At 38.2% G+C, this 27,860-nt stretch overlaps 1 protein-coding gene across 1 annotated transcript in view; it reads right to left on the reverse strand.

The window, feature by feature from the left end:
• Nucleotides 1-27,253, reverse strand: part of LOC123317146 (odorant receptor 30a-like) — a 73,802-nt gene extending 46,549 nt beyond the window's left edge. Inside the window, exon 1 of the mRNA XM_044903537.1 lies at nt 27,161-27,253. Coding sequence (XP_044759472.1) covers nt 27,161-27,232 — 72 coding nt within the window. The 5' untranslated portion in view covers nt 27,233-27,253. The remainder of the gene's footprint in view (nt 1-27,160) is intronic.
• Nucleotides 27,254-27,860: the final 607 nt, after the last annotated feature.

Raw genomic sequence — 27,860 nt, forward strand, 5'->3', positions numbered from 1 at the left:
ATTGCAATCAGGGGATGGTGGTGGGAAGTTTTCTTCAGGTTCGGCAGAAGTCTGAGTGTCGATTGTCTTCGAATGATAGTATTGTCCAAGAGTGTCAACTATGTTTTGACTGTCTGTGAGAATTGAGTTGTTGTACTTGACTGCTGGGATTTTGTAGGCAGTACTTTTTCCTTGGATCTGGTGGATTTTCTTCCATACTAGATTAGTTGGTGTGTTAGGTGTTATGGAATTCACATAAGTGGCCCAGGAAGTTCTCTTACTTTCTTTGAGTGTTCTTCTGCACTGAGATCTAATTTTCTTGAAATTTACTAGGTTCTCTTGGCTGCGAACTCTACGGAATTTATTAAGTGCTGTCTTACATCTCCTCACAGCTTCTGCGCACTGATCGTTCCACCATGGAACAATCCTTCTTGAGGGGTCGAACGAGAACTGTCCCACATATACTTCTGCGCTTGAAATTATTATGCCAGTAATGTGTTCTACTGCTTTGTCCATATCAAGGGGGAGGACGGATTCAGTAAGTTGTTCGTTTATGTACTGACCAAATCCGATCCAATCGGCTTGCTTTATTCTCCACTTCTTGATGTTTTGCGGGGTTTTCGGTGCATTATTCGTGACAAGTATCGGGTAATGGTTGCTGTCATAGAGGCAATCAAGGGTGTTCCATGTGAGGTGGGAGCCGGTACGTGCATCACATAGGCTGAGGTCAATGCTCGAGAAGGTGGAAGACATGTTGAAGAAGGTGGGACTGCCCGTGTTCAAATGATAAAGATCAAGGTTATTAATAACTTCCTGCACTATGTGTCCTCTGCCGAAAGTATTGATAGAACCCCACATTATGCTATGGGCATTAAAATCTCCGACCAGTATGAAGGGTTCTGGAAGTTGATTTATGAGGTTTAGGAGGTCCGCTCTTGTGAGATTGAAATTTGGGGGAATGTAAAGGGAGCATATTGTCATTTTATCTGGGAGGAAGGCTGTTGCTGCAACTGCTTCCAAGTTGGTGAGTAGGTGGAGTTGAGTCGAATAAATATCGTCTGAGATAAAGACACTGGTGCCACCGCTAGCTCTCGAATATTCTGCTCTAATATGATGATAAGATGTGAAGTGTTTCAGGTTATTCAATTTGTTCTCTTTGAAGTTCGTTTCTTGTAGGCATAGTATGTCCGCAGATGTGTCTAATATTATTTGGTGAATGCGCTCGATTCGGGGAAAGAAGCCATTACAATTCCATTGCAGTAATTTGAAAAGTTATAGTATAGCATTATTGTGATGAGGGCACAGACGGTTGGGAAGGGACAGGAGAGTATTCATCATCACTAGAGTCCAATGGAGTAGATGTCGTAATACTAGGAATACTTTCCGTTTCCATCGAGCCATCAGCGAGTTGTTGCTTGATTTTCTTGGATAGTCGTGTGAAGCGATTTTTCATGGATCTTTCGGAAAGATGTGGGTATATAAGGTGCATATCCTGTAGTAGGCCTCGGATGTTGTTCGTGAACTTTAATGCTTCTTCATAGGGGATACTAGAGCCGTGAGTGTTTTCTATGAATGCGAAAATATTGTCTGTTGGAAGCGTAAGTGCATTGGGGTTGGTGTTGTATACTTGTATAATATCTGCTTTAGTTTGATTGGAGAGGCTGAATTCGGTTGTGGTTTCTAATTTACGTTTTTTCTTGTTGGGATTCTTAGGGGATGGATCTACTGGTGTAAATTTTTTTGGTGGGGCCATTTTTGCTGTGGTATCACTCGAAATTTCAGCAATCTCATCAGGTATGCTGGTGACATCACTAGGAGTGTCTACTTCTGAACGACCTCTTTTATGTATCAGAGGTAGATTATCGAGAGATTGGGTATCCTGTGCAGTGTTTGGATGATCAAGCAGTTGTGGTTCTGGTGAACGAATGACGTTTTCATTTTGGGAGGGGAGGCTGAGGCTTGGGGGATAAGGACAGGAGTTGGCAATATGACCTGGCTTCTTACAGAGGAAGCAGTCCATTTTATCTGTGGATAGGAAAATTCTGTAGTCGGTGTCTTCAAATGAAATAATGGTGGAAGTTTGTAGTTCGAATTTTTCAGAATTTACATGGACGTAAACTTGCCGCCTAAAGCTCAGAATGTGACTGAATTCATCGCCTGGGATTCCAGCTTTCAGGAACGATATGGGTGAGGACATCTGCAGGCCGCAGCTTTTGATCGCTTTTTCGACATATTCGTGTGGGATGCATGGGGAAACATTTGATATGATGATCCGTTTCGTAGGTGAGATGAGTCTTCGAATCGGAACTTGAGTGTTGTTAACATTAATTGTTGGATGGTTTGAAATGAGATTGTCGACAATATTCAGACTTGAAAGATAGATGCATATCCTATTGTTTGAAATCCTTGATGCGTAGGTTATCGATTTGGCACCAACTATTTGACTTACAGCTCGGACGAAATCTTGAAGTTTCAGGTTGTCATCAGAATGGAAACTATTGCTTGATCTTTTTTTGGATATGTAATCTTTGGAGTCGCTTTGGCAGCCGATGAGTAGGTCGAATTGGGTTGAGAAACATTTGAAGTATAAGAGGTTGACGGTTGTGATGGATTATTCAAAGAAAAGTTGAAATTTGCTCCACTCTCGTAGTCAAGAGCGTTGCTCGTTAGTTTGTCTGCCATTTCGGCAGATGTTAGTTTGGTTGTTTGCCTCGAAGCGGCGCGTGAGACCGCCTCGAGTATTTGAAGGTTATCGTGACACAGATAAGTAGGGTAGTCGATGGTTGTAAATATTGTTTCCAAAATGCGTTAATTTTCAAGGGATATGGAATATTCTATCACCAGAAGATAGACAGATCTACATCTTCAGGAGGAATCACACAATCTTCCACATAAGAGTCACTTTTGAGCACAAAAATTCACTTGAAAACTGGAAGTACGAAAACACGTCAACACTACACTCGTCAAATCTGACAGTCCAATTCACTATTGAATGAGCCAGAATACTGTATTTTGTTGATTTTACAATTTCCTTCGTTTTACAGGACTTGTTATAGGCTGCGTACATATTTTTATAAGCACTTTTAAAATTAATGGGTAAGAGAGATTCTTTGTCGCTTAGGGCTAAATTTTCTACGCTTTCTTCTCCAGCAGTATCCATTTTTTGGATTATTGTGACGTTTGTCACAAAATTAAGGAAGTAAACAACTGTGTTTACTAAGGTTGCTAAGGTCGCTGGTTACTAAGGTAAGATAATCAAAAGCACACTTAATGTTTTTCAGTGATAAGCCATTTCAGAAAATAAAATTTCTGCATTGCAGTCGAACATAAAGCTTTGTATGCAACTCGTACATAATTAGGCTTTATGGACTTGCCCAAGTTATTGGCCTCGCTCGCTTTGCTCGCTCTGCCATAAACTTTTGGACTCGTCCATAAAGACCTAATTTATGTACTTGTTACATAAATAGCTATTATGCTCCTAAATTGTGTCAGGTTATTATTAAATGACACATACTTTGCCGTTAGTGGATTCACTTACGTCCAGTTTCATAATCAAATTTGAAGTCACTTTAAGCTTAAAGCTTCATTTACTGTCATTTTTAGTAAAGTTAAAGGAAGCTTTAAAATTAAAGGGACTTTAGATTTGATTATGAAACCGGCCGTTAGGTTTATTATTCAGATATTAACGTCCAGTTTCATAATCAAATTTAAAGTCACTTTAAGCTTAAAGCTTCCTTTAGTGTCATTTTTAGTAGGGTTAAGGGAAGCTTTAAAATTAAAGCGACTTTAGGTTTGATTATGAAACCGGCCTTAAAATTGTAACAACCTTGTGGATTTCAAAGAATTAAATTCATTATTAATACTAATATGAGAGACTTTGAAGATCACTTACATTCCGGATATTCGAAAGGAAGAAAAATTTTTCAATATAGAATGAATCACTTTCAAGAAATTTAATAAACCTGGATTCAACTGAATAAGTTCAGGAACCTTTTAACTACTAGATAATTTAAATACCCGTACCAAAGCCTTTTCGAACACCGTCACTAATAAGGCTGTGCCACTACTAGTAGAGGTTTATTGGTAAATAGGTGAATCAATTTTTAAATTTCTACATTATGAAATTGTGGATTTTTTGTTTTTTTTATTGTCCACATATGAATGCTTCATTCGAAGGATAATTTCCTACTGTTTACAATTCTGTATAGAGCAGAGCTGTTTCTTCAAGAAATTAGTGAATCACTTTAGCCTTGCGGCTTTAACACTCCTCTCCCAGATATCTCAGATATCTAAAGGACTAAGCTCTGTTGGAGCCCTTTCTAGGTTTTCGGGCTCGTGGTGGTGGTCGGTTGGATTCCTGCTCCACCCGCACTTCCTGTCGAAGCAGACGGTGTTCCTCTGCATTCCCCATGTACTTGCGTACAGTTCTCGCCATTCCCAGCAGTACCGACTTCTGCATGACTCTGTAGATATTTTCGTCCAAGTGAAGTTTCCTCAAGTTCTCTGGTAGTTTCTTTGTTATCAGGCCTGTAGATGAAATGACAATAGAGATGGTCTTGATCTCTTTTAACTTCCACTGTACTGGTATGTTCCTCTAGATCTCTGTATTTTGAAATATTTTCGGTGTGCCTATCTGAGAAAGATTGTTATTATTTGGAATCGCTATGTCGATGAATAGTGCTCTGTTCTCATCCTTATTCAGCAATACGAGGTCAGGTCTATTGTGAGTTATTTTCCGGTCTGTGAGAACCGTGCGATCCCAGTAGAGCTTGTGATGTTCATTTTCCAACACAGCATCCGTATGGTAATTATAATTAATTATAATAAGGAAACTTCTTCGAAGTTTGTTTTAATGCCAATTCTTGGTTAAGAATCTTGTCAACACCATCATGTCGACTCTTGTACTCCGTGCCCGCGAACTTCTGACATCCCCCGGTGATGTCATCCGGTCATCCGGATGTGGAGGAGGTCCTCCCTTATCTACTGGAGATCACAAGGAGCAGCTTGGCATTGGGTCGAATACCTAGAAAATGGAGAAAGGCAAAAGTAACCTTCATGACAAAGTAGAGAAAAAGGACGGGACAAAACCATTTGCTTAACATCGTTTGTTCTAAAAACGATGGGGAAAGTAGTTAACAACTACATAAGAACAAAACATCTGGAGAAAACACTACTTCACAATTGTCAGCTTACAGGGCGGGACGTTCAACGGAGACCGCCCTGTATCAGGGCGTGTGATCCAGAGAACTCTGAATAACAAGGAAATCGGCATATGTGCCTTCCTGGATGTATCTGGGGCCTTTGACAACACAATACACGTGTCTGTCAGTGATGCACAAGAGGCGAGGAGTGAATGATACCATTTTAAAGTGGATGTATTAGGTGTTAACGACGGGTATAGCTGAGACATCGTTGGGCGATGAAACCGTCTTTGTCACAGCTACTCGTGGAACACCACAGGGAGGGGTCTTATCTTCCCTCTTATGGAGCCTAGTAATAGATGAACTTCTACATAGGCTAACGGCGCTCGACTTCGAATGTGTAGGCTATGCTTATGACAGTCCTAATAGTAAGAGAAAAATTTGGCATTTTCTGCGACCTAATGCAGAAGGGCCTTAGAATTATTGAGCAATGGTACTTGTCAGTGGGGCTGAACATCAATCTACCTAAGACCAAAGTAATTCCGTTCACGCGGAAGAGGAACCTTCCAGCCATGAAGACGTTGACATTAAACTTATCTTGGAGTAGGGGGTCTGAAGTCACATAACTAGGAATAACCCTGGATAGCAAACTTCTGTGTAATAAGCATGTTGATAATGCTATTGTCGCAGCTAAAAGGGCTCTAATGGCGTGTAGACGTCTATGCGGCAGGAATTGGGATTGTAACCCAAAAATACTGCGATGGATGTACGTCATAATTGTAAGACCTATAATCACATATGGGCAGTAGCCTGGTTTGCTAAGGTGAGTCAGGCAAGTACGAGGAGAAAGCTCGACAGAGTACAAAGGCTTGCCTGTTTGTGCATAACGGGAGCTATGAGGACTTGCCCAACTAGGGCGCTTGAGATCATCACAGACCTCACACCTCTACATCTATTGATTGATAGGGTAGCCCATGAGGCCATCCTCAGATTATCTAAGGAAGGAACAGGTAACGAGGGAAGCAATAGTCAGAGAGCTTGGTTCTCTCTGAACAGCCAAATGTCATCTGCAAAACTTCCCAGTGACTTAATGATCAAGAAAGTAAGCATTGAGAAAAACTTCAGTACAACGCTTTGTAAAAGAAAATATTGGGGACGGGAATACACCGACTTCAATCTCAAAGAAAATACAATAAAATTGTATACACATGGTTCTAAAACCGCTACAGGAGCTGACGTTGGGATTTACGGGGCCAATACCAAGTATGGACTATCGTAAGGTTCCTGTACAAGCGCCCGTCAAACAAAAATACTAGCAATCGCAATCTAGACGTAAATCTAGAAAGAAACTATCAGAAGTGTGATATAGCTATTCATACAGATAGTCAAGAAGCCGTAAAAGCACTGAGCTCCTATGTCATTGATCCAAAGCTGATTTGGGAGTGCCGGAACAAACTCAATGAGGTAGGCAAGAAAAATAAGGTCTTTTTTATCTGGGTTCCCGGTCATTTGAGAATCGTAGGAAACGAGAAGGCCAATAAACTTGCCAGAGAGAGTGCACAAACGCCACTCACTCACCCAGAACCTTACTGTGGTATAAGTAAATGCACCTACAAGGAGGAGTTTATGGAGAAGGAAAAAGCCGAAAGGGAAAAACTCCGGCGGAATCTCCCAGGGATGGATCACTCTAAAAAGTTCCTTCGGAACTTTGAAACTGCTAGGTCCAAAAAATATCTGGATCTCAGTAAGAACCAACTATACTTACTCACTGACTTTCTCATAGGACATTGTCGCCTGAAGAAACATCTATTGAGAATGGGTTAGTCGGACACTGACGACTGTAGATTCTGTGAGGAGGAGGAAGAAACTCCTATTCACCTGGTTACGGAATGCTGTGCCATTGCAAACCAAAGGAAAGAGTTCTTTGGACAGATATCGATTGAAATTCATTCTGGGAGGATTCTGCATTTCCTGAAACTTTTAAGGGTTTTCACTGCCAATCTTTGGAAAAACGTGTAACGTTTCGTTACAATATAAAATTATAATTTCAAAGTTCTTTATTTTCAGTTCATTGTCAGGCAACAATTTTTTATAGTTGATTTGCTCCTGACAAATTAGTAATAATAATAATAATAGTATCTTACACCATTGTATGGTAGATGAGATTTTGATAATATATATATAATAATAAAAGTGCAAGAATTCACGCAGGAGTAAATCGTTTATTCCACTTTCTTAATTCATTTTGTTTTGTGATGGGCTTTTTCTCTCACCCTGGACCCCCCTCACTTTTGCTCGGGCGCCAGTGGGGCAATTAGTGAAACCCCACCCCACTCACTGAATCTCCAAAGAATTAGAGAGCCCGGGTAGACTTGAGTATCAATGGAGAAGGGTATCGATAAAGACTAGGGTGGTAGCGACTTCTAAGTGTCTGCTTTTTAACGGTCTTTAGGCGTTAAAAAGAGTACTTACCTCTTCTAACTACACATCTAGATAAAACTGATTAAATAAATTGATTATCAACGTTATTGTATTGACCATCACTGCCAAAATAATTGGCAACAATTCGCAAAATTTATAATTGCATCATCAGGGCTCTAGAAATACAACCAGAAGTCAGAAAGCTACATCGCAACCGAACAATTTGATACAACCTTCAACCAACAGAAAACCAAGAGGAGTACAATCATTTAAAACAAAATATAAACACGGACAACACATATAAAAAGGATTCTTTTCCTGAATGATATGAATATAAAAAACATGAATTTAAACAGAAAAATATAAAAAATGTAAAAAAAAAAAAAAAATAGATTTCTCTCGAAATACTCACATTCACAGTTGTGTGCTTTCTTTGGTCTATTAGAATATCACCGTCAAAAATAAAACAGTAAAATAACATAATGGGCACTATAAAATTCATCAAAAATATCAGGGTAGCAGATATCCAGGAGAGATGAATAATTCGTCATATGTACCAGTCCAACAAGAACAATAACACAGGAGTGACAACATGTTTGAAAACAATTCAGGTGTTGAATCTTCCTAACAAATAAAAATATGAGGAACTAAGTCCATCTCTTTTTTTATACAAATCATCTCCTGTAATAATCTTTTTTTTATAATTAGACTGTGATGCTAAAATTGTTACTTCACTAAAGTTAAAATCATGTCCAGTATCTCTTTTATGTTCTACTAAAGCAGTTGGATTCTTTTTAATTAAAAAATTTTTACAGTCATTAGAATGTTCATAAATTCTTTGTTTCAGATATCTACCTGTCTGACCTATATAATATTTTGAACAACTTATACAAGGTTCCTGATATACCACATTTGAAATCAGATCTTTTTCTGTTTTTGATTTCAAACGAGATAAGAAAAGGCTTCGAAGTGTATTTTCACTTTTCTGTGCAACTCTCACATTATCAAATTTTTTCTCGATCATATTTTTGATCCTCTGCGAAAGGGCATCCACGAAGGGGATCTTAAAATATTTAATCAACTGACGCTGTTCATCATACGCCGAAACATTTTGGTTCAAAATTTTCTTCACCAAAGACAAGGGAAAATTATTCTTCAAAAGTAAATCAACGATATATTGTTCATTTTTTTGGTGGAATTCAGGATCAGAGATTCTTTTACTTCGGCATTTCAAGTTGTTAATGATATTAATTTTTTGATGAAGTGGATGTTGCGAGTAAAAATTCAGGTATCTCTCAGAGAATGTTGGTTTATGGAACCAATCAGTCTTCAAAGAACCATCCGAAGCGCGATAAACCTTTACGTCTAAAAAGGGTAAACTATAATCTTCGCTTTCCAACTCCAGCGTGAAACGGATTCTGTTGTGAAAACTATTAAAAACATTCACAATATCATCCCGCTTGGACACTGGAATAGCCGTGAAAATGTCATCCACGTACCTATAATAAAAAGGCAACGAAAAAGACAATTGATTTATGCAATCACTCTGTAAATCCTCCATTACCATATCCGAGCTGACCGGTGCTAAACAATTACCCATACCTAAACCAAAAATCTGCATATAAAAATAATTATCAAACTGCAGATAACTATTAGAAGTGGCAAATTCAAACAATTCTATGAAGGAATCTATGTCTAAGGAAGTATGAGGTTCTATTAAATGCCACTTTCTCCGGATCAAGCAAATAACCAGATCAACAGGTATGTTACTGAAAAGCGAAGTCGCGTCTAAAGCTACATTCACAATCAATTCACGGGCCGAAGTGCACTTCGGCACGGAAGCTTAGCAGATGGCGTTCTCCGTTACCATTCACAATGAAATTCAAGACAAAATTTCTTGCAAGTTGCAAACTATCACTTCGGCAAGGAATTTTGTGCCGGCTATAGATGATGCTGATGCTTATGTTTTGATCAGTTACATTTTTGATTCATTTGAGTATTTGGTACCAAGATTATTGCGAATGGTAAATTTCGTGCCGAAGTGCACTTCGGCCCGCGAATTGATTGTGAATGCAGCTTAAGGATATAAGGACGTAACCCTCTGGAACATTATTTTGTCTTATATTTTCACAGAAATGGAAAGAATCTTTTATATATCTGTCATCCTTTATGAAGGCATGATTCAACAGGTCTGACAAAAACTTTGTTAAGTTGTAGGTAGGTGAATTCACAAATGATACTATAGGGCGCAGTGGTGTATTAGGTTTATGTATTTTTAATAGTTTTCACAATAGAATCACTGGAGTTGGAGTGGAGCTGGAGTTGGAAAGCGAAGATTATAGTTTACCCTTTTTAGACGTAAAGGTTTATCGCGCTTCGGATGGTTCTTTGAAGACTGATTGGTTCCATAAACCAACATTCTCTGAGAGATACCTGAATTTTTACTCGCAACATCCACTTCAACAAAAAATTAATATCATTAACAACTTGAAATGCCGAAGTAAAAGAATCTCTGATCCTGAATTCCACCAAAAAAATGAACAATATATTGTTGATTTACTCTTGAAGAATAACTTTCCCTTGTCCTTGGCGAAGAAAATTTTGAACCAAAATGTTTCGGCGTATGATGAACAGCGTCAGTTGATTAAATATTTTAATATCCCCTTCCTGGATGCCCTATCGCAGAGGATCAAAAATGTGATCGAGAAATTCGATAATGTGAGAGTTGCACAGAAAAGTGAAAATACACTTCGAAGCCTTTTCTTTTCTCGTTTGAAATCAAAAACAGAAAAAGATCTGATTTCAAATGTGGTATATCAGGTACCTTGTATAAGTTGTTCAAAATGTTATATAGGTCAGACAGGTAGATATCTGAAACAAAGAATTTATGAACATTCTAATGACTGTAAAAAATTTTTAATTAAAAAGAATCCAACTGCTTTAGTAGAACATGAAAGAGATACTGGACATGATTTTAACTTTAGTGAAGTAAAAATTTTAGCATCATAGTCCAATTATAAAAAAAGATTTTTACAGGAGATGATTTGAATAAAAAAAGAGCCTAATTCTGTCAACAAAAGATCTGACATTGATGAACTTATTAGTTCCTCATATTTTAATTTGTTAGGAAGATTTAACACCTGAATTGTTTTCAAACATGTTGTCACTCCTGTGTTATTGTTCTTGTTGGACTGGTACATATGACAGGTTGTTATTCGAATTATTCATCTCTCCTGGATATCTGCTACCCTGATATTTTTGATGGATTTTATAGTGCCCATTATGTTATTTTACTGTTTTATTTTTGACTGTGATATTCTAATAGACCAAAGAAAGCACAACTGTGAATGTGAGTATTTCGAGAGAAATCTATTTGTTATTATTTTTTTTTACATTTTTTATATTTTTCTGTTTATATTCATGTTTTTTATATTTATATCATTCAGGAAAAGAATCCTTTTTATATGTGTTGTCCGTGTTTATATTTATGTTTTAAATGATTTTACTCCTCTTGGTTTTCTGTTGGTTAAAGGTTGTATCAAATTGTTCGGTTGCGATGTAGTTTCCTGACTGTTGGTTGTATTTCTAGGGCCCTGATGATGCAATTATGAATTTTGCGAAACGTTGGCCATCACACAAAGTGGTTTCTCCTAATAACGTTCCCAAACCCAACAAGTATTTTCACCTTGATAATTTACTGGAACGAAAAATCTATCTGTTGAACAAAATAAACGTTCAGTTGAAATAGACGGTAAATACGGTTAAATTTTGTAGGGTCACTGCAGAGGAGTACGGTGGAAATAGACGGTAAATACGGTTAAGTTTTCTACGTTCACTCCAGAGGAGTACGGTGGAAATAGACGGTAAATACGGTTGAATTTTGTACGGTCACTCCAGAGGAGTACGGTAGAAATAGACAGTAAATACGGTTAACTTTTGCAATCCTGGCAAGTCACTCCCTCTGTCGGCGGAAATCGGTACGGTGGCTGGTCTCAGTCCAATTGCAGTGCACGCTGTCTCTCGCTCTCTCTTTCTCTCTCTTTCTCTTTCTCTTTCTCTCTGTGTCCCTCAAAATGGCTGCCAGTCAGACAGCAGGTCGGAAGAAACAGTCAACCTGTAACTTGATCGGTCGGAAGTCGGCAATATATCAACAAAATGAGCACCAAAAATACGGTAGGAACCCCAAGCTCTCTTGGGACCCAACGGCGGTCGAACGGACGAACTGTCGCGGAAACCGGCACTACATAGCCTACAATAACTAGATCAAGTTTAAACGGTAGGTAGGTATTTTCAGCCAGTCCAACGGACTAAAGAGAGCGGAAAATAGTGAAAATGTCACTCCAGGTATGCAATACGGAACGAATAAAAATGCTACGAGTGGCTTGCCTTGAACTTTCAAACTTGTCGTAATTCTAACTGTACTGCACGGTAAAACACCTTACACAATTTCCTTGGCACCTAGATCTCAACTAATTTGCTCTTGATCTTCAGCGCCGGGCGTCGAAGAAGTACCCCTCTCCGCAGTCTCCGCGGAAAACGGTCACCACTATTGGTAACTCATTTCCCCATTGGATATACTGAAATTGTTCGGACCTTTTTCGAGTCAGAAAAAGTATGGTTGAACGGATAGAATTCTAAAATATATGAATTCTGAAAACAAAAGTCATATACGGTTTCCGCTACAAATATGGGACTGGTCGGTGGACAACAATGACATAATATCAATCGGTACAGACCCCCTGTGATAATATAACGGTTTTCTTCCAAAATATTTCGATTGTCAGGTTGAGCGAAAATCTGCCTCGTCACAGTTCCAGAGATTGGTAGTGAAAACCCTTCGAAGTTTCAGGAAATTCTCTGGACAGGATTGACAGGAAACTTGTAGGAGTGAGGAATTATCCACGTTGAAGCCGTCCCAGATATTGGATTTCATCAGATCTCTGGAACTGGAAGGCGAGCTGTAAAGGGAGCGATAAGAAAAGCTCTGTTAGGGGGCACAATAGACCTTAGGTCGCAGTGAACTGTAACTCCTTTCCTACTATATATTATACTATATATACTATATCCTTACAATGGTCACGCCGCCTTTCTCAATATTCTTGACTTCATCAGCTTAGATCAGCTATTTCCGTATTTGGCACGTCTTTTGAGAAAAACTTCAGAGTAAGTTTTCCGACGATTCGGGACATCGACATTATCACAATTTTTTGTTTTAGGCATATTATTTCCTCTTTATCCTCAATCAGTTTATCCATTACCTACTGACAGTAGCTCTCGAAGTAATGCGTAAGTGTCATTATTCTCGCATTTTTTGCAATGAAATTTCAGTTTTCTTTTTTTTTTTTGAGATACTTACATTTTCCTTGACGCCAGGCCAGCACATGACTTGCATACTTCTTTCATACAACTATCACACCCTATCATTGGACCCTTCTCGGGAGGTACACTAGTACACTGTTACAAATCCAACACTCCATGGTAACCTTTAGTCTTAAATATTAAGAGATTTCGAGGAGAAAAAAGGAAAAAAAAACAGGGAAAAAACACCCTCCACTTTCTCGGGCCGATCAGAAAGACTTCGAATAAACAGACATGGTTGGCCCAGGAAGAAGCAAGGTAACCCTACAGAAGATAATTCACACAGGGAAAATTACAGCCATGTATTCGTTGAATCATTTCAAATTGAACACAAAGAATTTACTGGTATCACCAAATTACCGCACAACACGGTTATCAACCTTTCAGCATATACTCTCTTTCTTCCATCTTCCATATAGATATTTTAAGCTGTTAATTGTTTCTCGCACAAATATGAATTTATGTAGAATTCTCCCCAATTTTCTTGCCAAATATTATATATCATATGAACATCCCATTTCAAAGATTCATCGATCAATATGCCAAGGTACCTTACAGATGATGTTTTCGGAATTCATCGTTCAAGTGTCTCCAATATCCACTGCCACGCCACTGCTTCACTCGACTTGAACGATATTTTGTTTTGTCTTGATTGACAGTAAGCTTATTCAGTTATTACCATCAATGTTTATGTATAAAAAAGATAATCTCGTAAGTAGTTAACTTTCTTTTACTGAGATTATCATTTATTGCTACCATTTGTTTTTTGTTGGAGAGGTAGCTTTTAATCAGTTCATAAATCGATCCCCCAAACCCATAGCTGTATAATTTTTTCATCAACATTTTTTATGACTGACTGTAAAAAATGTTTTTTTGTTGTGTAGTAGAATTCATCTCTTTTCTATTCTAATATACCTAATAGTCGTACTTACACAAGTTATGACGAAGCATTTTCTCATTTCCAAAGCTCCGCATATTTTTTAAAAAGTTGACCACGCAAGCATTCATACATATTTCTTTCAACAAGAAGACTGAAACATTCAACAAATGAAATATCTATAATATTTCATGATTAAATGTGAAGCCGTGATTTTTTTCGAGTAATGACATTAGGTATTGATGAAGTTTGTGGCATATCAATTGGAGCATTTCAAATAGTTATTTATAGTATAAGGGATGTAAGTAACATTTACCAGTCGAGGACGAGTTTGCGCCCGAGCGATAGCGAGTGCTGGCAAAAGAGTTCGAAACATAAGCAGTTTTCATTTTATCAACAACGTCAAGTTGAGAATTCGTATCGAAAAGTTTGATGTTTCAGATATTCAAGAATCAGCGAATATTGCTTGTTTATCTCTACTACCGAAAAAGTCGAAAAAAAAGATATGAAGCAGTATATAGATCCTTCAAGAATTGGTGCCGAAGCAAGACGGCTACTGCAGTCTCAGAAACCTTATTTTTGGCGTATTTCCACGAGAAAAGAGCTTGACACTGAAGTCCTCATCAAACTTATGGTGTGAATATTCGATGTTGAAGTCCACCCTTTTTATACAGGAAAATATAGGCATTTCTAAGTATCCAAAGCTTCGAGGATTTTTGAAAAAAAAAGATGGTTATAAACCCAAAAAATCGAATGTATTCAACAGGAAGGATGTGAGTAAGTTCATGCTTAAAGACCCCGATGATATAAAGGGTGTTTCATGAGTCGTTGACCATAGCCTAAAGGTGAAGCAGGTCATCCAGGCCTTTCAAAAAACTTGCTTGTTTTGTATCCCAAGGCTATTACTTTCGGAGTCCGGGGTGATTCATGAATATTGGCCTAAAATTTGCGATAGCCACAACTCTGGACTGCAAAGTCCGATTTCATTCAAATTTTATGGGTTTGTGCACTCTTCAGAATGCTCTTCCAAACGGTTCATGAAATATCAATATTTTCAGGGCAGTACTCAGAATATCGTGATTTTTCATTCAAGCCCCAAAATCTATATTTTTTACATCCCTTACAGAAATTTCATTATTGCCATGAAAAACTACATAATTTATTCAATTATCACTTTCCAATACTTTGCATGGCACACTTGTCACAAGGGAATAGGAACCGGACGATGATAATATTTATTGTCCTTTGCCGCGATCCTGAGTTATTTCAAATTTTTTTCAACTCCTCTTCATTTTAAACCCTCAGAACATACTGAGTGTTCGGAAAAAAGTGTTTCAAAGTATGCAAAGTCTAGCTTTAAATTCTATTGAAATTACATATTGAATTTAGATAAAAATGATGTAAACCATCTTGGAAAAAATAATCCGTAAGTGTATTTGATTCATAACACATATAAGTATTAAAATTTATTCTTCAACAATGAAAATGTACTATCATGAGATGTTCGAAATGGAGTTCTTACACATTACCTAGCGCTTAAAATCAGATTATTTATTGCCCTTATATCATATCGGTATTTTGTTTAACTTCTGCACAGGATTCTTCTATCCTCTGCCGCCAATGCTCCTGTGAAGTCAGAAGTTGTCGCGGAAATAATGAAATTTTAGAATTATTTCGATTGTTGAGTGTGCACTTACCCTTTTTTGCGAGTGGACTGTATTTTCCAATGACGAAATAACATGCGGTGATAATCTACGTATATAGCTTTGCGGCGGTTAATTTCATACTGTCTCCTGTCTCTCTTCTTAAACTCCACATGACACGGCGCACATGTGCAACCCTCAACAAAACCCGCGTGATTCAAAAATGAAAACAAATAAGAAAGAATAAAAGAAAAACTGAGGTGAACTTCTATCCCAGCAAAACAAGACAAAAATAAAAATGATCAAGTGGAAGAGAAAATACCGAACATTCTCCCCCACTAAATTAAGCAATAATTTAAATACCCTTACTAAGCTCGGCATTTGGTAAAGGACACAATTTTACCAAAGCCCTCCTTAGAACGCCATTCTTCGTTCGTACATCGGCAACTCTCGCAACCTCATCTTTTCCATAATAAAGTTTTTGAATTCGCCCTACTAACCATTTCATTGGCGATGTCTGGTCATTTTTTATGAGAACTATTGTACCGATCCCAATTGGGTGCGAGGCGTTCAACCATTTACTTCTTTGTTGAAGTGTGTGCAAATATTCTAATTGCCACCTTTTCCAAAAGGATCGAACACATCGTTGTAAAAATTGGAATCGGTTCAATCTACTGATATTTAAATGGGCTAAATCAGGGTCAGGCAATGACGTCAGAGGTTCCAAAGTTAAGAAATGTCCCGGTGTCAAAACTGACAAATCATTAGGATCATTACTCATTGGACATAAGGGGCGAGAATTTAATAGCGCTTCAATTTGCGTCAGAAGAGTGTAAAACTCCTCGTAAGTCATAATCTGTTGACCCACAACACGATGAATATGTGTTTTTACAGACTTTACTCCTGCTTCGGCCATACCGGCGAAGTGTGGCGAACCAGGTGGATTAAATTTGAACTTGATTGTTTCGCGTTCAGCAGCTTGCTTCATTAAAGTGCCCATTTCCCTACTTGCGCCTGTAAAATTTGTACCGCAGTCAGATATTATACAATCGCAGCGTCCTCTACGAGCTATGAACCTCCTCAAGGCAGAAATAAAAATCTCGCTTGTCATATCTGAAGCCAGTTCCAAATGTATGCATTTAGTAGCCATACATACAAACAGACAAATATATGCTTTATGAGTCTTAGCACCGCGTACTTTACCAAGTGTTATAGCAAAGGGACCGGCGTAGTCGAGACCAACTACTGAAAACGCCTTTAACTGAGAAACGCGAAAGTCAGGAAGATTACCCATAGGGGGTTGATAAGGCCTTGGTGATAAGCGCCAACACTGTTTACATCCTGATACTACCCTTTTGATGGAACTTCGAGCTGATAAGATCCAAAATTGCTGTGAAATCAAAAACTGAAGGGTTTGAACACCCGGATGTAAGTGAGTGATATGAAAATGTTGAATTAATAATTCCGTGAAACGACTCCTTTTAGGTAAAATTGCAGGATGCTTCTGAAGGAAGCTCAAATTTGAATTTCTTAAACGACCTCCTACCCTGAGAATATCATCTTTATCCAAAAAAGCGTTAAGTTTTCTTAAGAATTTTGATGATGATTTTTTATTTTTCAATTTCTGAATTTCATCATGGAAATGAAAAACCTGAACATATTTAACCAGCGTCATTAAGGAATCATTAAGCTCCTTCACTGTGAGTACACCAGTTCTTTTGTTCACAGAATTTGCAGAATTATATAAAAATCTTTGAACATATGCGAGAATTCTTTTCAATTTAGATAATGTAGAACAATCTTGAATTAGTGTCTCGATAAAATTCGGAATATTTAAAGTGGTAAGAGTCAAGAGTTTTTGTTCCACCTTTTCATCAGACAGATTCACACAATTCGGATCGAATTTACTGACTGGCCAGTATTCGCTCGACAATTGAAGCCATTCTGGGCCGGAAAACCATAATTTATTTTGCAGAATTTCACCAGGTAACAATCCACGGGAGGCACAATCTGCCGGATTGTTGTCTGTTGAAATATGTTGCCAAGAAGCTGGGGGTATTTTATTCTGAATATGAGTTACACGATTGCTTACAAACGTTTTCCACTTATGTGGAGATGATTTAATCCAATGAATGACAATCATACTGTCGGTGTAGGCATATACATTAGAAAATTTAATTTTGTTATCGAAAATTGTCAACACTTCTGACAGTAAATTAGCAAGCAATACCGCGGCGCACAGTTCCAGACGGGGAACTGAAATACTCTTCAAAGGAGCAACCTTTGTTTTTGCACATACAAAAAATACATTAACTTTACTATTTTGTCGAACCCTAAAATATATGACCCCGGCATATGCCTTCTCAGAAGCGTCGCAAAAGGCATGAATTTGGCATTCATCAAAATTGTCAACAAGAAAACGCCGAGAAATCCTAAAATCTGATAACATCGCGAAAGACGATTTAAACTGGTACCACTTTTCACATATTTCGCGAGGCGGCGTATCATCCCAGTTGAGACCTAAAGTCCAGAGACGTTGCATAATCAATTTCGCGAAACATGTCAATGGTGCGAGAAATCCTAAAGGATCGAAAATTTTGGCTATATCGCTCAAAATACGTCTTTTGGTGTAACCCACAACAGTTGAATCTATAGTATATATGAAAGCATCCAAGGATGGTTGCCATCTCAACCCTAAAACCTTTATGCAGGAGTTTTCATCATCGAAAGAAATCGACGAATTATTGTTGTAACGATATTCAATTGGTAAATCATCTAGAAGTAATGGAGTGTTGGATGACCATTTGCGCAATTCAAAACATCCCCTGTTTAAAATATTAATCAATTGATCGCGAATTAACTTTGCTTCATCTAAACTGGAACACCCAGAACACACATCATCTATATAGATATCATCCTCCAAAATATTTGCGGCCAGAGGAAAATCATTGCGTTCATCTCTGGCTAACTGCAAAATGACTCTATTTGCTATAAATGGTGAGGAAGACAAACCGAAAACTAATCGTTTTAAGCGATATTCTCTAACCTGATCATTTTGCGAAAACCTCCACAATATCCTCTGATAATCTTGATGCTTAGAATTTATTAGAATTTGTAAAAACATTTTCTTTATGTCAGCAGTAAAAACGATTGAATGCACCCTGAACTTGAGTAATATTTCGAAAATATTATTTTGAAGTTTCTCCCCCACCAAGAGGGTATCATTCAACGATATTCCTTTCGACCTCGTAGATCCATCGAAAACTACTCTGAGCTGTGTGGTAGTACTATCTTTCATTACGCAGTGATGGGGTAGATAAAATATATTTTTCTTTGCGATAGGATTGTCACTATTCTCAACCTCAACTTCCTCCATGTAATCATGTTTGAGATATTCATTCAAAAAATCTGAATATTGTTTGAATACTATTGGTTGTTTGTATAAGCGGCGTTCAAGCGAATAAAAACGGCGCAGAGCTAACGAGCGAATATCTTCCGAATCAAATGAAGGTTCGGAATTCTTGAACGGTAAATTGACAGAATAACGTCCAAAATTATCTCTTTCATGGGTCTCAGCGAAAATTTTTTCACATAACGCATTTTCAGGCGAACATATTGATTTGACTGAAGGAACTTCCTCAACCTCCCAGAATCGCCCAATCAAGTTATCGACCGATAAAGCATTATTACCCAGAGCTGCGAAAAATGTAGACACATTGGCCGTAATATGAGTATCATAAGCGTTATATTTACCCATAAGTATGTAACCGAAAATAGTGTTGATAGCTACTGGTTCATTTGCTTGTCCTATAACACGACCTTCTTTTAAAATATGTGGAAAAATATCGGCTCCTAATAGCATATCTACCGGAGCAGGTTTATGAAATGAATCGTCGGCTAGTTGGATATTATTCAGGTGAACCCAATGAGTATGATTTAATTTCGAGACCGGCATATTGGCACAAAGCTTGGGTAAAACAACCGCATCGATTGTAAAAATAGGAGATATTTTTCCAACAGGCTTTATTTTACATGTAACACCACCCTTGGATGTCATGTCAGTCATATTTCCAAGACCCTGTATCGAAAGTGAGTAACTGAAACGTGATAAACCCAACTTATTCGCACATTTTTCGGTGATATAACTTGTTTGTGAATCACTATCTAATATCACACGGACCTTTTGAAAGTTACTATAAGAATCAGAAACCTCGACTATTGCAGTTGAAAGTAAAACACCAACAGCTGAAGACATCATTCCAGAAAATGTGGAAATGTCTGGTGACTTGGAAGTACTAGGCAAAGGTTGAGTTGTTTGAGAACTGAGTTCTAGATTATCGGAAGAAGAGTAATTTTTAGTTAGATCCTTATTTACGTGTATGCTTGAATGATGTCTTTCATGACAAAAATGACAAGTTGATTTTGACCTGCATTTATGAATCGAATGTTGCGAACTTAAACAATTTGTACATAGTTTGTTTTGCTTGACAAAAAAATATCTGTCATTAGGTGTTCTGTTATGATATTCAGAGCATTTGTAAATTGTATGATCCTGTTTACAGAATGAACAGGTAATAGTTGAATTTTTTATACCCTTAGAAGCGTTTGCAAAGTATGTTGAAGACTGTTTTGGTCTCGAATGAGAGGAAAAATTTGGAACATTTTTCGAACTGGTTGATAGCGTGTTTGAGGATTTACCCACTGAGAGATCAATAGCATCAAGCGTATTACATCTTTGTTGAACAAAGGCAAACAATTTTTTGAAAGAAGGTAATTCATCGGATGCCACTGGATTCTCAAATTCAAAACGTGAAATGGTTTCTTGATCTAAATGTTTTGTGAAAAGATAGTATAACATGAAATCCCATTCCTTCACTGGAATACCCATATTTTCGAGCGCGGCGAGGTTCTCTGTGTAAGTGTCCAGTAAAATCCTCAAATTTTGAGTATTCTTTGAATTTTTTATGATAATAGCATTATCAATTTCTTGCAAATGAGCAAAGGCTATAAGTCTTTTGTTATTATAGCGTTCTGAAAGTGATTTAAAGGCGATCGCATAATTGGCACTTGACATTGGCGTAGTCTGCACTAGAGTGAGAGGCGGACCTCGTAAAGACGAAATCAAATAATTGAATTTCTCTATGTTCGAAAGAGAGGTATTATTATGAATGAGATTTTCAAACATGTCCATGAAGGGTTTAAATGTTTTTATATCACCTGTGAACTTTGGTATTTCAATCTTGGGAAGTTTAACATTATGATTACTGGTTTGAAATATTGTAACGTTTTCTTCGCTTGATTAAAACGTCCAACTTATTAAAATTATTTATTTACACTTAATACACACTTATAACTCATAAACTAACTATATCACAACTATTTATTTCCACTCGTATTTATTTGCACTAGTCGCTTGCACTGTGAACTATATCTGTACTTGTACTTGTCCTTCCTACCTGCTCCTCCGCTGGGCTTATATAGGCGCCGGAAACATTCAGGTACCTTCGTGAACCTTTCGCGATTCTTCCAGAAGGAAGCGACCGCCCTGGTTCTCGAAAGGTCCGACCGCAAGGGCCGGACTGGTTACACTGTCCCCTCCTTAAGACTGTTCTGTCCCAGAACAGATTTAGTGAATTCCTCCGGGGACCGTGGCGAAACTTGCACTCATCACCATTCCTACAGTAGCCATTCTGATGGAAGTAGCACTCCACAGTTTTTCCAGGCTCCCTGGCCTGCTTTGGGTTGAAACTGCACACCAGGATCCGTATACCAGTCCCCTGAAATACCACCTCCAACATGCTTCGCACAACTCGCCAATTTAGCTGGTCCAATCCACAACCGAGCTTGGGAACAGCTAATTTCCTAACCCCAAAGCGTTGAAGGTCTTCTTTCAAGCTTTGCAGTGCCGTCCATAGATTCTGATAGGTCGGCTTCTGATAGGAATGTTGCTTTGTGACTAGGTAATAAATGAACCGACCTTCAGCCTTCAATTTCAAAACTTTCCCGATTCTTGGCTGCTGTCGTAATAGTTGTTCCTGACGTCCAAATTTATTTCTGAATACTCTGGCTATTCCTTTGCTCATACGAAGGTCCTCCGCTACGCAATGAGCGAGAGAGTATTCCTCAGACACGGTAAAGAGATCTTGATGTACTTCCTGTGTAACGCCGAACCGTGCAACGCGTGTCTCACCATAACGATCCATAAACTTCTGGTAATCGCTGCTACCTTGCATCGGGGCTTCCACAAGTCGTACCTCTTCTTTGTCCTGCGCGTACGGGGCTAATCGGTTGAAATGGACAACCTTTGGTTTTCCCCTGGGGAGCTTCCTTATCCGGTAAACTACATCATTTATCCTCTTGATTATTTCATACGGTCCCTCCCACTGTCTCTGCAGCTTTGGTGAAAAACCTTTCTTCCTTTGTGGATTATGTAGCCACACCAGATCCCCAGTGGTGAATCCACCTTCAATAGCCTTGATGTCGTAGCGCATTTTCATTCGGTCACTTGCTTGCTGCATTTGATTGCGCACCTTGCCATGAATGTAATCCAGCTTGTTCCTTAATTTACTAACGTAGTCCTCCCCAGCTACGTCTTCTCCAGGCTTACATCCAAACTCTAAGTCGCAAGGCAGTCTTATTTCTCGGCCGAACATTATACTGGTTGGAGTTTCCTTGGTAGATTCTTGAACCGAAGATCTATATGCCATGGTGAATAGATGTAAATATTCATCCCAATCCCGCTGGTGATCAGAAACTACTTTGGCTAGATGTTTTCCCATGGTCCGATTCATTCGTTCGACCATGCCGTCTGATTGTGGATGAAGAGGTGTAGTCCTTGTTTTGTGAATTCCCAATTTGCTGCATACTTCTTGGAATAGCTTCGATTCAAAATTTCGGCATTGATCACAATGCAGCTCCAGAGGTATTCCAAATCTGCAGAAGAATTCTCTGACCAATTTATCAGCTACCGTACTTGCCTCTTGATTAGGAATACCGTAGGCTTCCACCCATTTCGTGAAATAGTCCATCGCTACCAAAATGTACTTGTTTCCATGGTCTGTTTCGGGAAAGGGGCCAGCGATGTCGATAGCTACTCGTTCCATGGGGGATCCGACGTTATATTGCCTCATTGGTGCTTTTCCTTTACCATAAGGTCCGTTAGCAGCAGCACAAACCTTGCATCTTCTACACCAATCTTCAACGTCCCTCTTACAATTTAGCCAATAAAATCGCTGCCTGACTTTTTCCAACGTCTTGGTTATCCCGAAATGTCCACCTGAAGTTCCATTATGTAGTCTGGTCAGAATGTCTGTCACACGGCTCTTTGGCACAATCAACTGAAGTCTCTGCTCAGTTCCATCTTCATTTTCCCAACAACGTTTCAGAAGACCTCCATCAATCTTCAATGTTTCCCATTGTGCCCAATACGACTTTACATTCTGGCTCAGTCTGGATACTTCTTCCCAAGTAGGTCGTCTACCGCTCTTCTTCCAACTCAGGATTACTTTCAAGTCGTTATCTTCCTCTTGTGCTCTTTGAATTTCCTCGGGTAGCCAGTCATCTTCGATTACGGTGGTCCGCCTTAAATCGATCTTTTCTTCCAGGCGCGAACAATGGCTGGAATTCTGGGGACACTCAATGGTTTTGGTCAAGCCATTGTCTACCACTGCGACTCCTTTATTTTCCCAGCTGTAGCCCTTTCAAATTCTGGACGGTTTTGCTTGAAATGCCTCCTTTTGTTGCAGTTCCAGCACACAGCATCCTTTTTCCCAGCAAGCAATATTCTGCGGACTTTTTCTCTGACAATCTCCTCAACAGATCGATCTGTTTCTTGCTCTTGTCTTACACGAAGGTGTCCCCTATGCGACGCTTGCTTCGCTGCTTCGATTTCCAAAGCCTGGGCTAAGGCATCATCTATAGTTCTAGGGCGTGCTAGTCTCAGGGCTTGTTGTATTTCGCTATCTTTCATCCCATCCACGAATGTCTGGATTGATAGCTGTTCCAGGAAGCTATCTGGAGCAGATGGATAAGCCAGCCTGACTAATCTCGCCACATCAGCTTCAAACTCCTGGAGATTTTCCCCTGTTTTCTGCACTCGGTTCTTAATTTGTGCATGGTATACTTGTTGCAGATGAGCATCGCCATATCTCATCTGAAGTTTCGATGTAAGAACTTCGTAACAGGCTTGTTGACTCTCCGGGATCGTCTGGAGGATGTTGAGTGCCTCTCCTCGTAGAGCTATAATTAATGCCGTGGCTTTTTCGTTGTCGTTCCAATTGTTTACCAGGGCAGCAGCTTCAAACTGTTTTTGATATGTCGACCAGGGTATTTTTCCATCAAAAGTTGGAGGCTTGATCTTCATTCTACTACCTTCGCCGTCATTTTCCGCTTTCGCTGTGCTGTAGGGTGTTGAAGCCAGAATATCTGTTCTGTTTGACATTCTTTTCAAGGAATCTATCAACTTGGAATGATGTTCAATTATTCCTGCCATTTCTTCAAACTTGCCGTTAACCTTGTCAAACTTTTCATCAACTTCGTCAAATTTTCCACTCACTATATCGAATCTCTCGTCCACTTTCTCGAATTTTCCATTTATGATTTCCAGTTTCTCGTCCAATTTGTCTGTAAGTTGACTCACCACATCATTACAATTTTCCTTAATCTGGTCCATTTTTTTGTTCAATTTACAAGAGTTCTCGTCCATTTTCTCGTTTAATTTTCGAGAATTTTCTTCATTTTGGACCATTTGTTCATTCAACTTACAAGAATTCTCGTCCATTTTCTCATTTAATTTTCGAGAATTTTCTTCCATTCTTTCGTTCATCTTACTCAAAAGGTCCATTACAGCTTGAGTCTCCATTGCGTTCTGTAATCTTGTGGTCACTGGCATGAACAAATAACCGAAAATATTTATTTAATTCGAGCGATGTTGAACCTCACACGTGACACCAATGTAACGTTTTCTTCGCTTGATTAAAACGTCCAACTTATTAAAATTATTTATTTACACTTAATACACACTTATAACTCATAAACTAACTATATCACAACTATTTATTTCCACTCGTATTTATTTGCACTAGTCGCTTGCACTGTGAACTATATCTGTACTTGTACTTGTCCTTCCTACCTGCTCCTCCGCTGGGCTTATATAGGCGCCGGAAACATTCAGGTACCTTCGTGAACCTTTCGCGATTCTTCCAGAAGGAAGCGACCGCCCTGGTTCTCGAAAGGTCCGACCGCAAGGGCCGGACTGGTTACAATATATCCCCAATCGTGCTAGCGGAAGTTGTAACACTATGTTTCACCTCGAAAAACTCCTGAAGTGCTGTTTCAATATAGGAATAATTGAAATCAAAGTCTTTTCTATTTGTTTCCTCTTTACTTATGTCTTCATCATTGATGGCCATAAGAGATATGAGAGTTTGATGATGAGACTTAAATTCTTCGCGGTATGTATCAAGATTCTGACACAAATTTTTGAACTGGGCGCGTTTATTTATATCAATTTTAGCCTCATCAGCAAATGCCTTGATTTCAACAATCTGATTCTCACTCATTGTTCTAAGAGCTCTAGCTTGTTTAATTTTATTTGTGTTTGCCATTTTCGAACTTATAAATTAACTCCGAAACCCCGAAACGGCACGGCACTGATCAAATCAGCTGTTTCAGGAATGAAATGCGATAAAACACAAAACCTCACAAAAAACGACCAGATTTGTTGTTAGCAGATAAGGCGTGCGAATTTATGTCGCAGTTGAATGATAATGGAATCAATCAATTTGAAACGAAATTATATTGCAATGAAAACTGCAAAATTGAATTCTAATGAATATCAAATTTATGAAATAAAGAACAGGAAGAAATGCACCTCTAGTTATGCGGAGCGATCCTTGGCACGAATGGACCAATTAATGTCGCGGAAATAATGAAATTTTCGAATTATTTCGATTGTTGAGTGTGCACTTACCCTTTTTTGCGAGTGGACTGTATTTTCCAATGACGAAATAACATGCGGTGATAATCTACGTATATAGCTTTGCGGCGGTTAATTTCATACTGTCTCCTGTCTCTCTTCTTAAACTCCACATGACACGGCGCACATGTGCAACCCTCAACAAAACCCGCGTGATTCAAAAATGAAAACAAATAAGAAAGAATAAAAGAAAAACTGAGGTGAACTTCTATCCCAGCAAAACAAGACAAAAATAAAAATGATCAAGTGGAAGAGAAAATACCGAACAGAAGTGTCTGTCACTTCTTTCACCCTCAGTTCCCACTGAGTGTTTCAAATGAAAACGAGTTGAACAGAATTTAAAAAAAAATTTGAATTCTCGACCGAAGACAGCATTTCGGAAAAATTACATAAAACATGTATTCGATCTGTTCCTTCATTGTTGTTTTATGAAAGGAAATAAAAAGGTTAAGGTTTTTCGGAAGAATACATTTTAATATTATAGTTATGTGTGTGATGAAGCAAATACACTTAGGAATTCAATTTTCCAAGAGGATTTACATCATTTGTATCTAAATTCAGTATGTAATGTTATTTCAAAAGAATTCACAGCTCGACTTTGTATACTTTTAAACACTTTTTTACGAACACTCAGTATGTGCTGAGGGTTTAAAATGAAGAATAATTGAACAGAATTTGGAATAATTCAGAATCTGGGCAAGGGACAATAAATATTATCACCGAAGGAATAAAAACAGGACCGCATTTAAAAAAAAATGACATAAAATATGAATTCGTCCGCTTCCTATTACCTTGTGACAAGTGTGCCATGCAAAGTGAAAACTGAATTCGTTAAAATGGTTTATTATCATGATATTCTGTGTACTGCCCTGAAAATATTGATATTTCATGAGCCGTTTGAAAGAGCATTCTGAAGAGTGAAAAAATCAGTAAAATTTGATCTAAATCGGACTTTGCATTCCAAAGTTATGGCTATCGCAAATTTAGGTCAATATTCATGAATCACCCCGTACCTCCGAAACTAATAGCCTTGGGATACAAAACAAGCAAGTTTTCTGAAAGGCCTGGATGACCTGCATTCACCATTGGGCTATGGCAAACGACTCATGATACACCCTGTATACCTATTGATGAAGGTCGTAATGGTAATGGGGGTTGCTGGGACTTGCGTTGTAAGGAACTCTGAAATGAAAATGGACAATGTTAAAATAAGTCAAGAAGTCATAATTGTGACCATTCTTGACTCCAAAAATGGAATGTTATGCACATTCACACTGATAAAAAGTAACCAAACTCTAGTTTGCCATTTCAAAATAATTCAAAAGTACATTGATATAAGATCCCACATGACGACTATTAATCCGCGCTTCTTTATGCGATATCAAAATGGAAAGTGCTTAAACCAACCTGTCGAAAAAAATACGTTTTCGTCAATTCCAAGTAAAATTGCGAAATTTCTTAAGTTTGAGAACTTCAAAATTTATACTGAACACTCTTTCAGAAGAACGTCGGCAACGTCGATTTTTTTTGGTAATTCTTTCACAGTACAAAATAGCTCTTCCAGGTAGCTTCTCAGGATTATCCATTCATGCTGTGAAACCCTGTATATTAAAAAACTAAAGTTGTAATTGTACAGAGGAAAAGGAAACCATAAGAATGAATGGCGGTTACTTGAATAAATGGAACTTATAGTTCTCTAAGAAGCTTATAGTGTGTTCAACTTGTTCCACGTGAATTAAGAATTCATAACCTAATCTATACTCACTGCGAGAATTGATACGAGAAATCCAGCAATTTGGGTGGAATGAAAAAGAAAATCACACAGAATGAGGTACATCGTGATTGAGTTGAATTTTTTTAAATCCCTGTAATAAAAAAAATCAATAAGTAAATCGACTAATATAGATAATCATCTTAGAACATTGAATAACAGGAAAGAGCTTTTAAGAATAAGCGTAACAGGAATTGTGCTACGGAAACGGCCATATTGGTCTTTCAAGTTAGCATTTGAAAATTGAAGAGACCTGGAAGTCATACGAACAAAGTGATATTCAAACTTCATTATGGTCTTGAAATTTGAGGGAAATGAATCTTTGGGATAGTTTAGTGCGAGTACTTGGTGTTTGAACCTCTTTTCGGAGCAACGTATACGTATACAGAGTCTAATGTGAATGTATGCGAATTTTTGTATAATACGTGTCCTCTTTAGTTTTTCTGGAATAACAATCTTTTGTGTCTCTCAGATGCAGTATGATGTCCATTGGAAGTCTAACTATGTTATTTACCTTGTGATACATGAATCACTAGCGCCCAACAAATTAATTGCGATATCTTTTACTGAAAAAAAGCTCTTTGATGAGCAAAGACCTTTTTTTCTGGGATGGGGGTAGTGTAGCGTTCTACACGCGAAATTATTCGCTGGCCTCTTAATTTTTATTGATGAGGCTATTGGATGAATTGATGAG

This window comes from Coccinella septempunctata, chromosome 7, assembly GCF_907165205.1.
Source record: "Coccinella septempunctata chromosome 7, icCocSept1.1, whole genome shotgun sequence".
Classification (NCBI taxonomy): Eukaryota; Metazoa; Arthropoda; class Insecta; order Coleoptera; family Coccinellidae; genus Coccinella; species Coccinella septempunctata.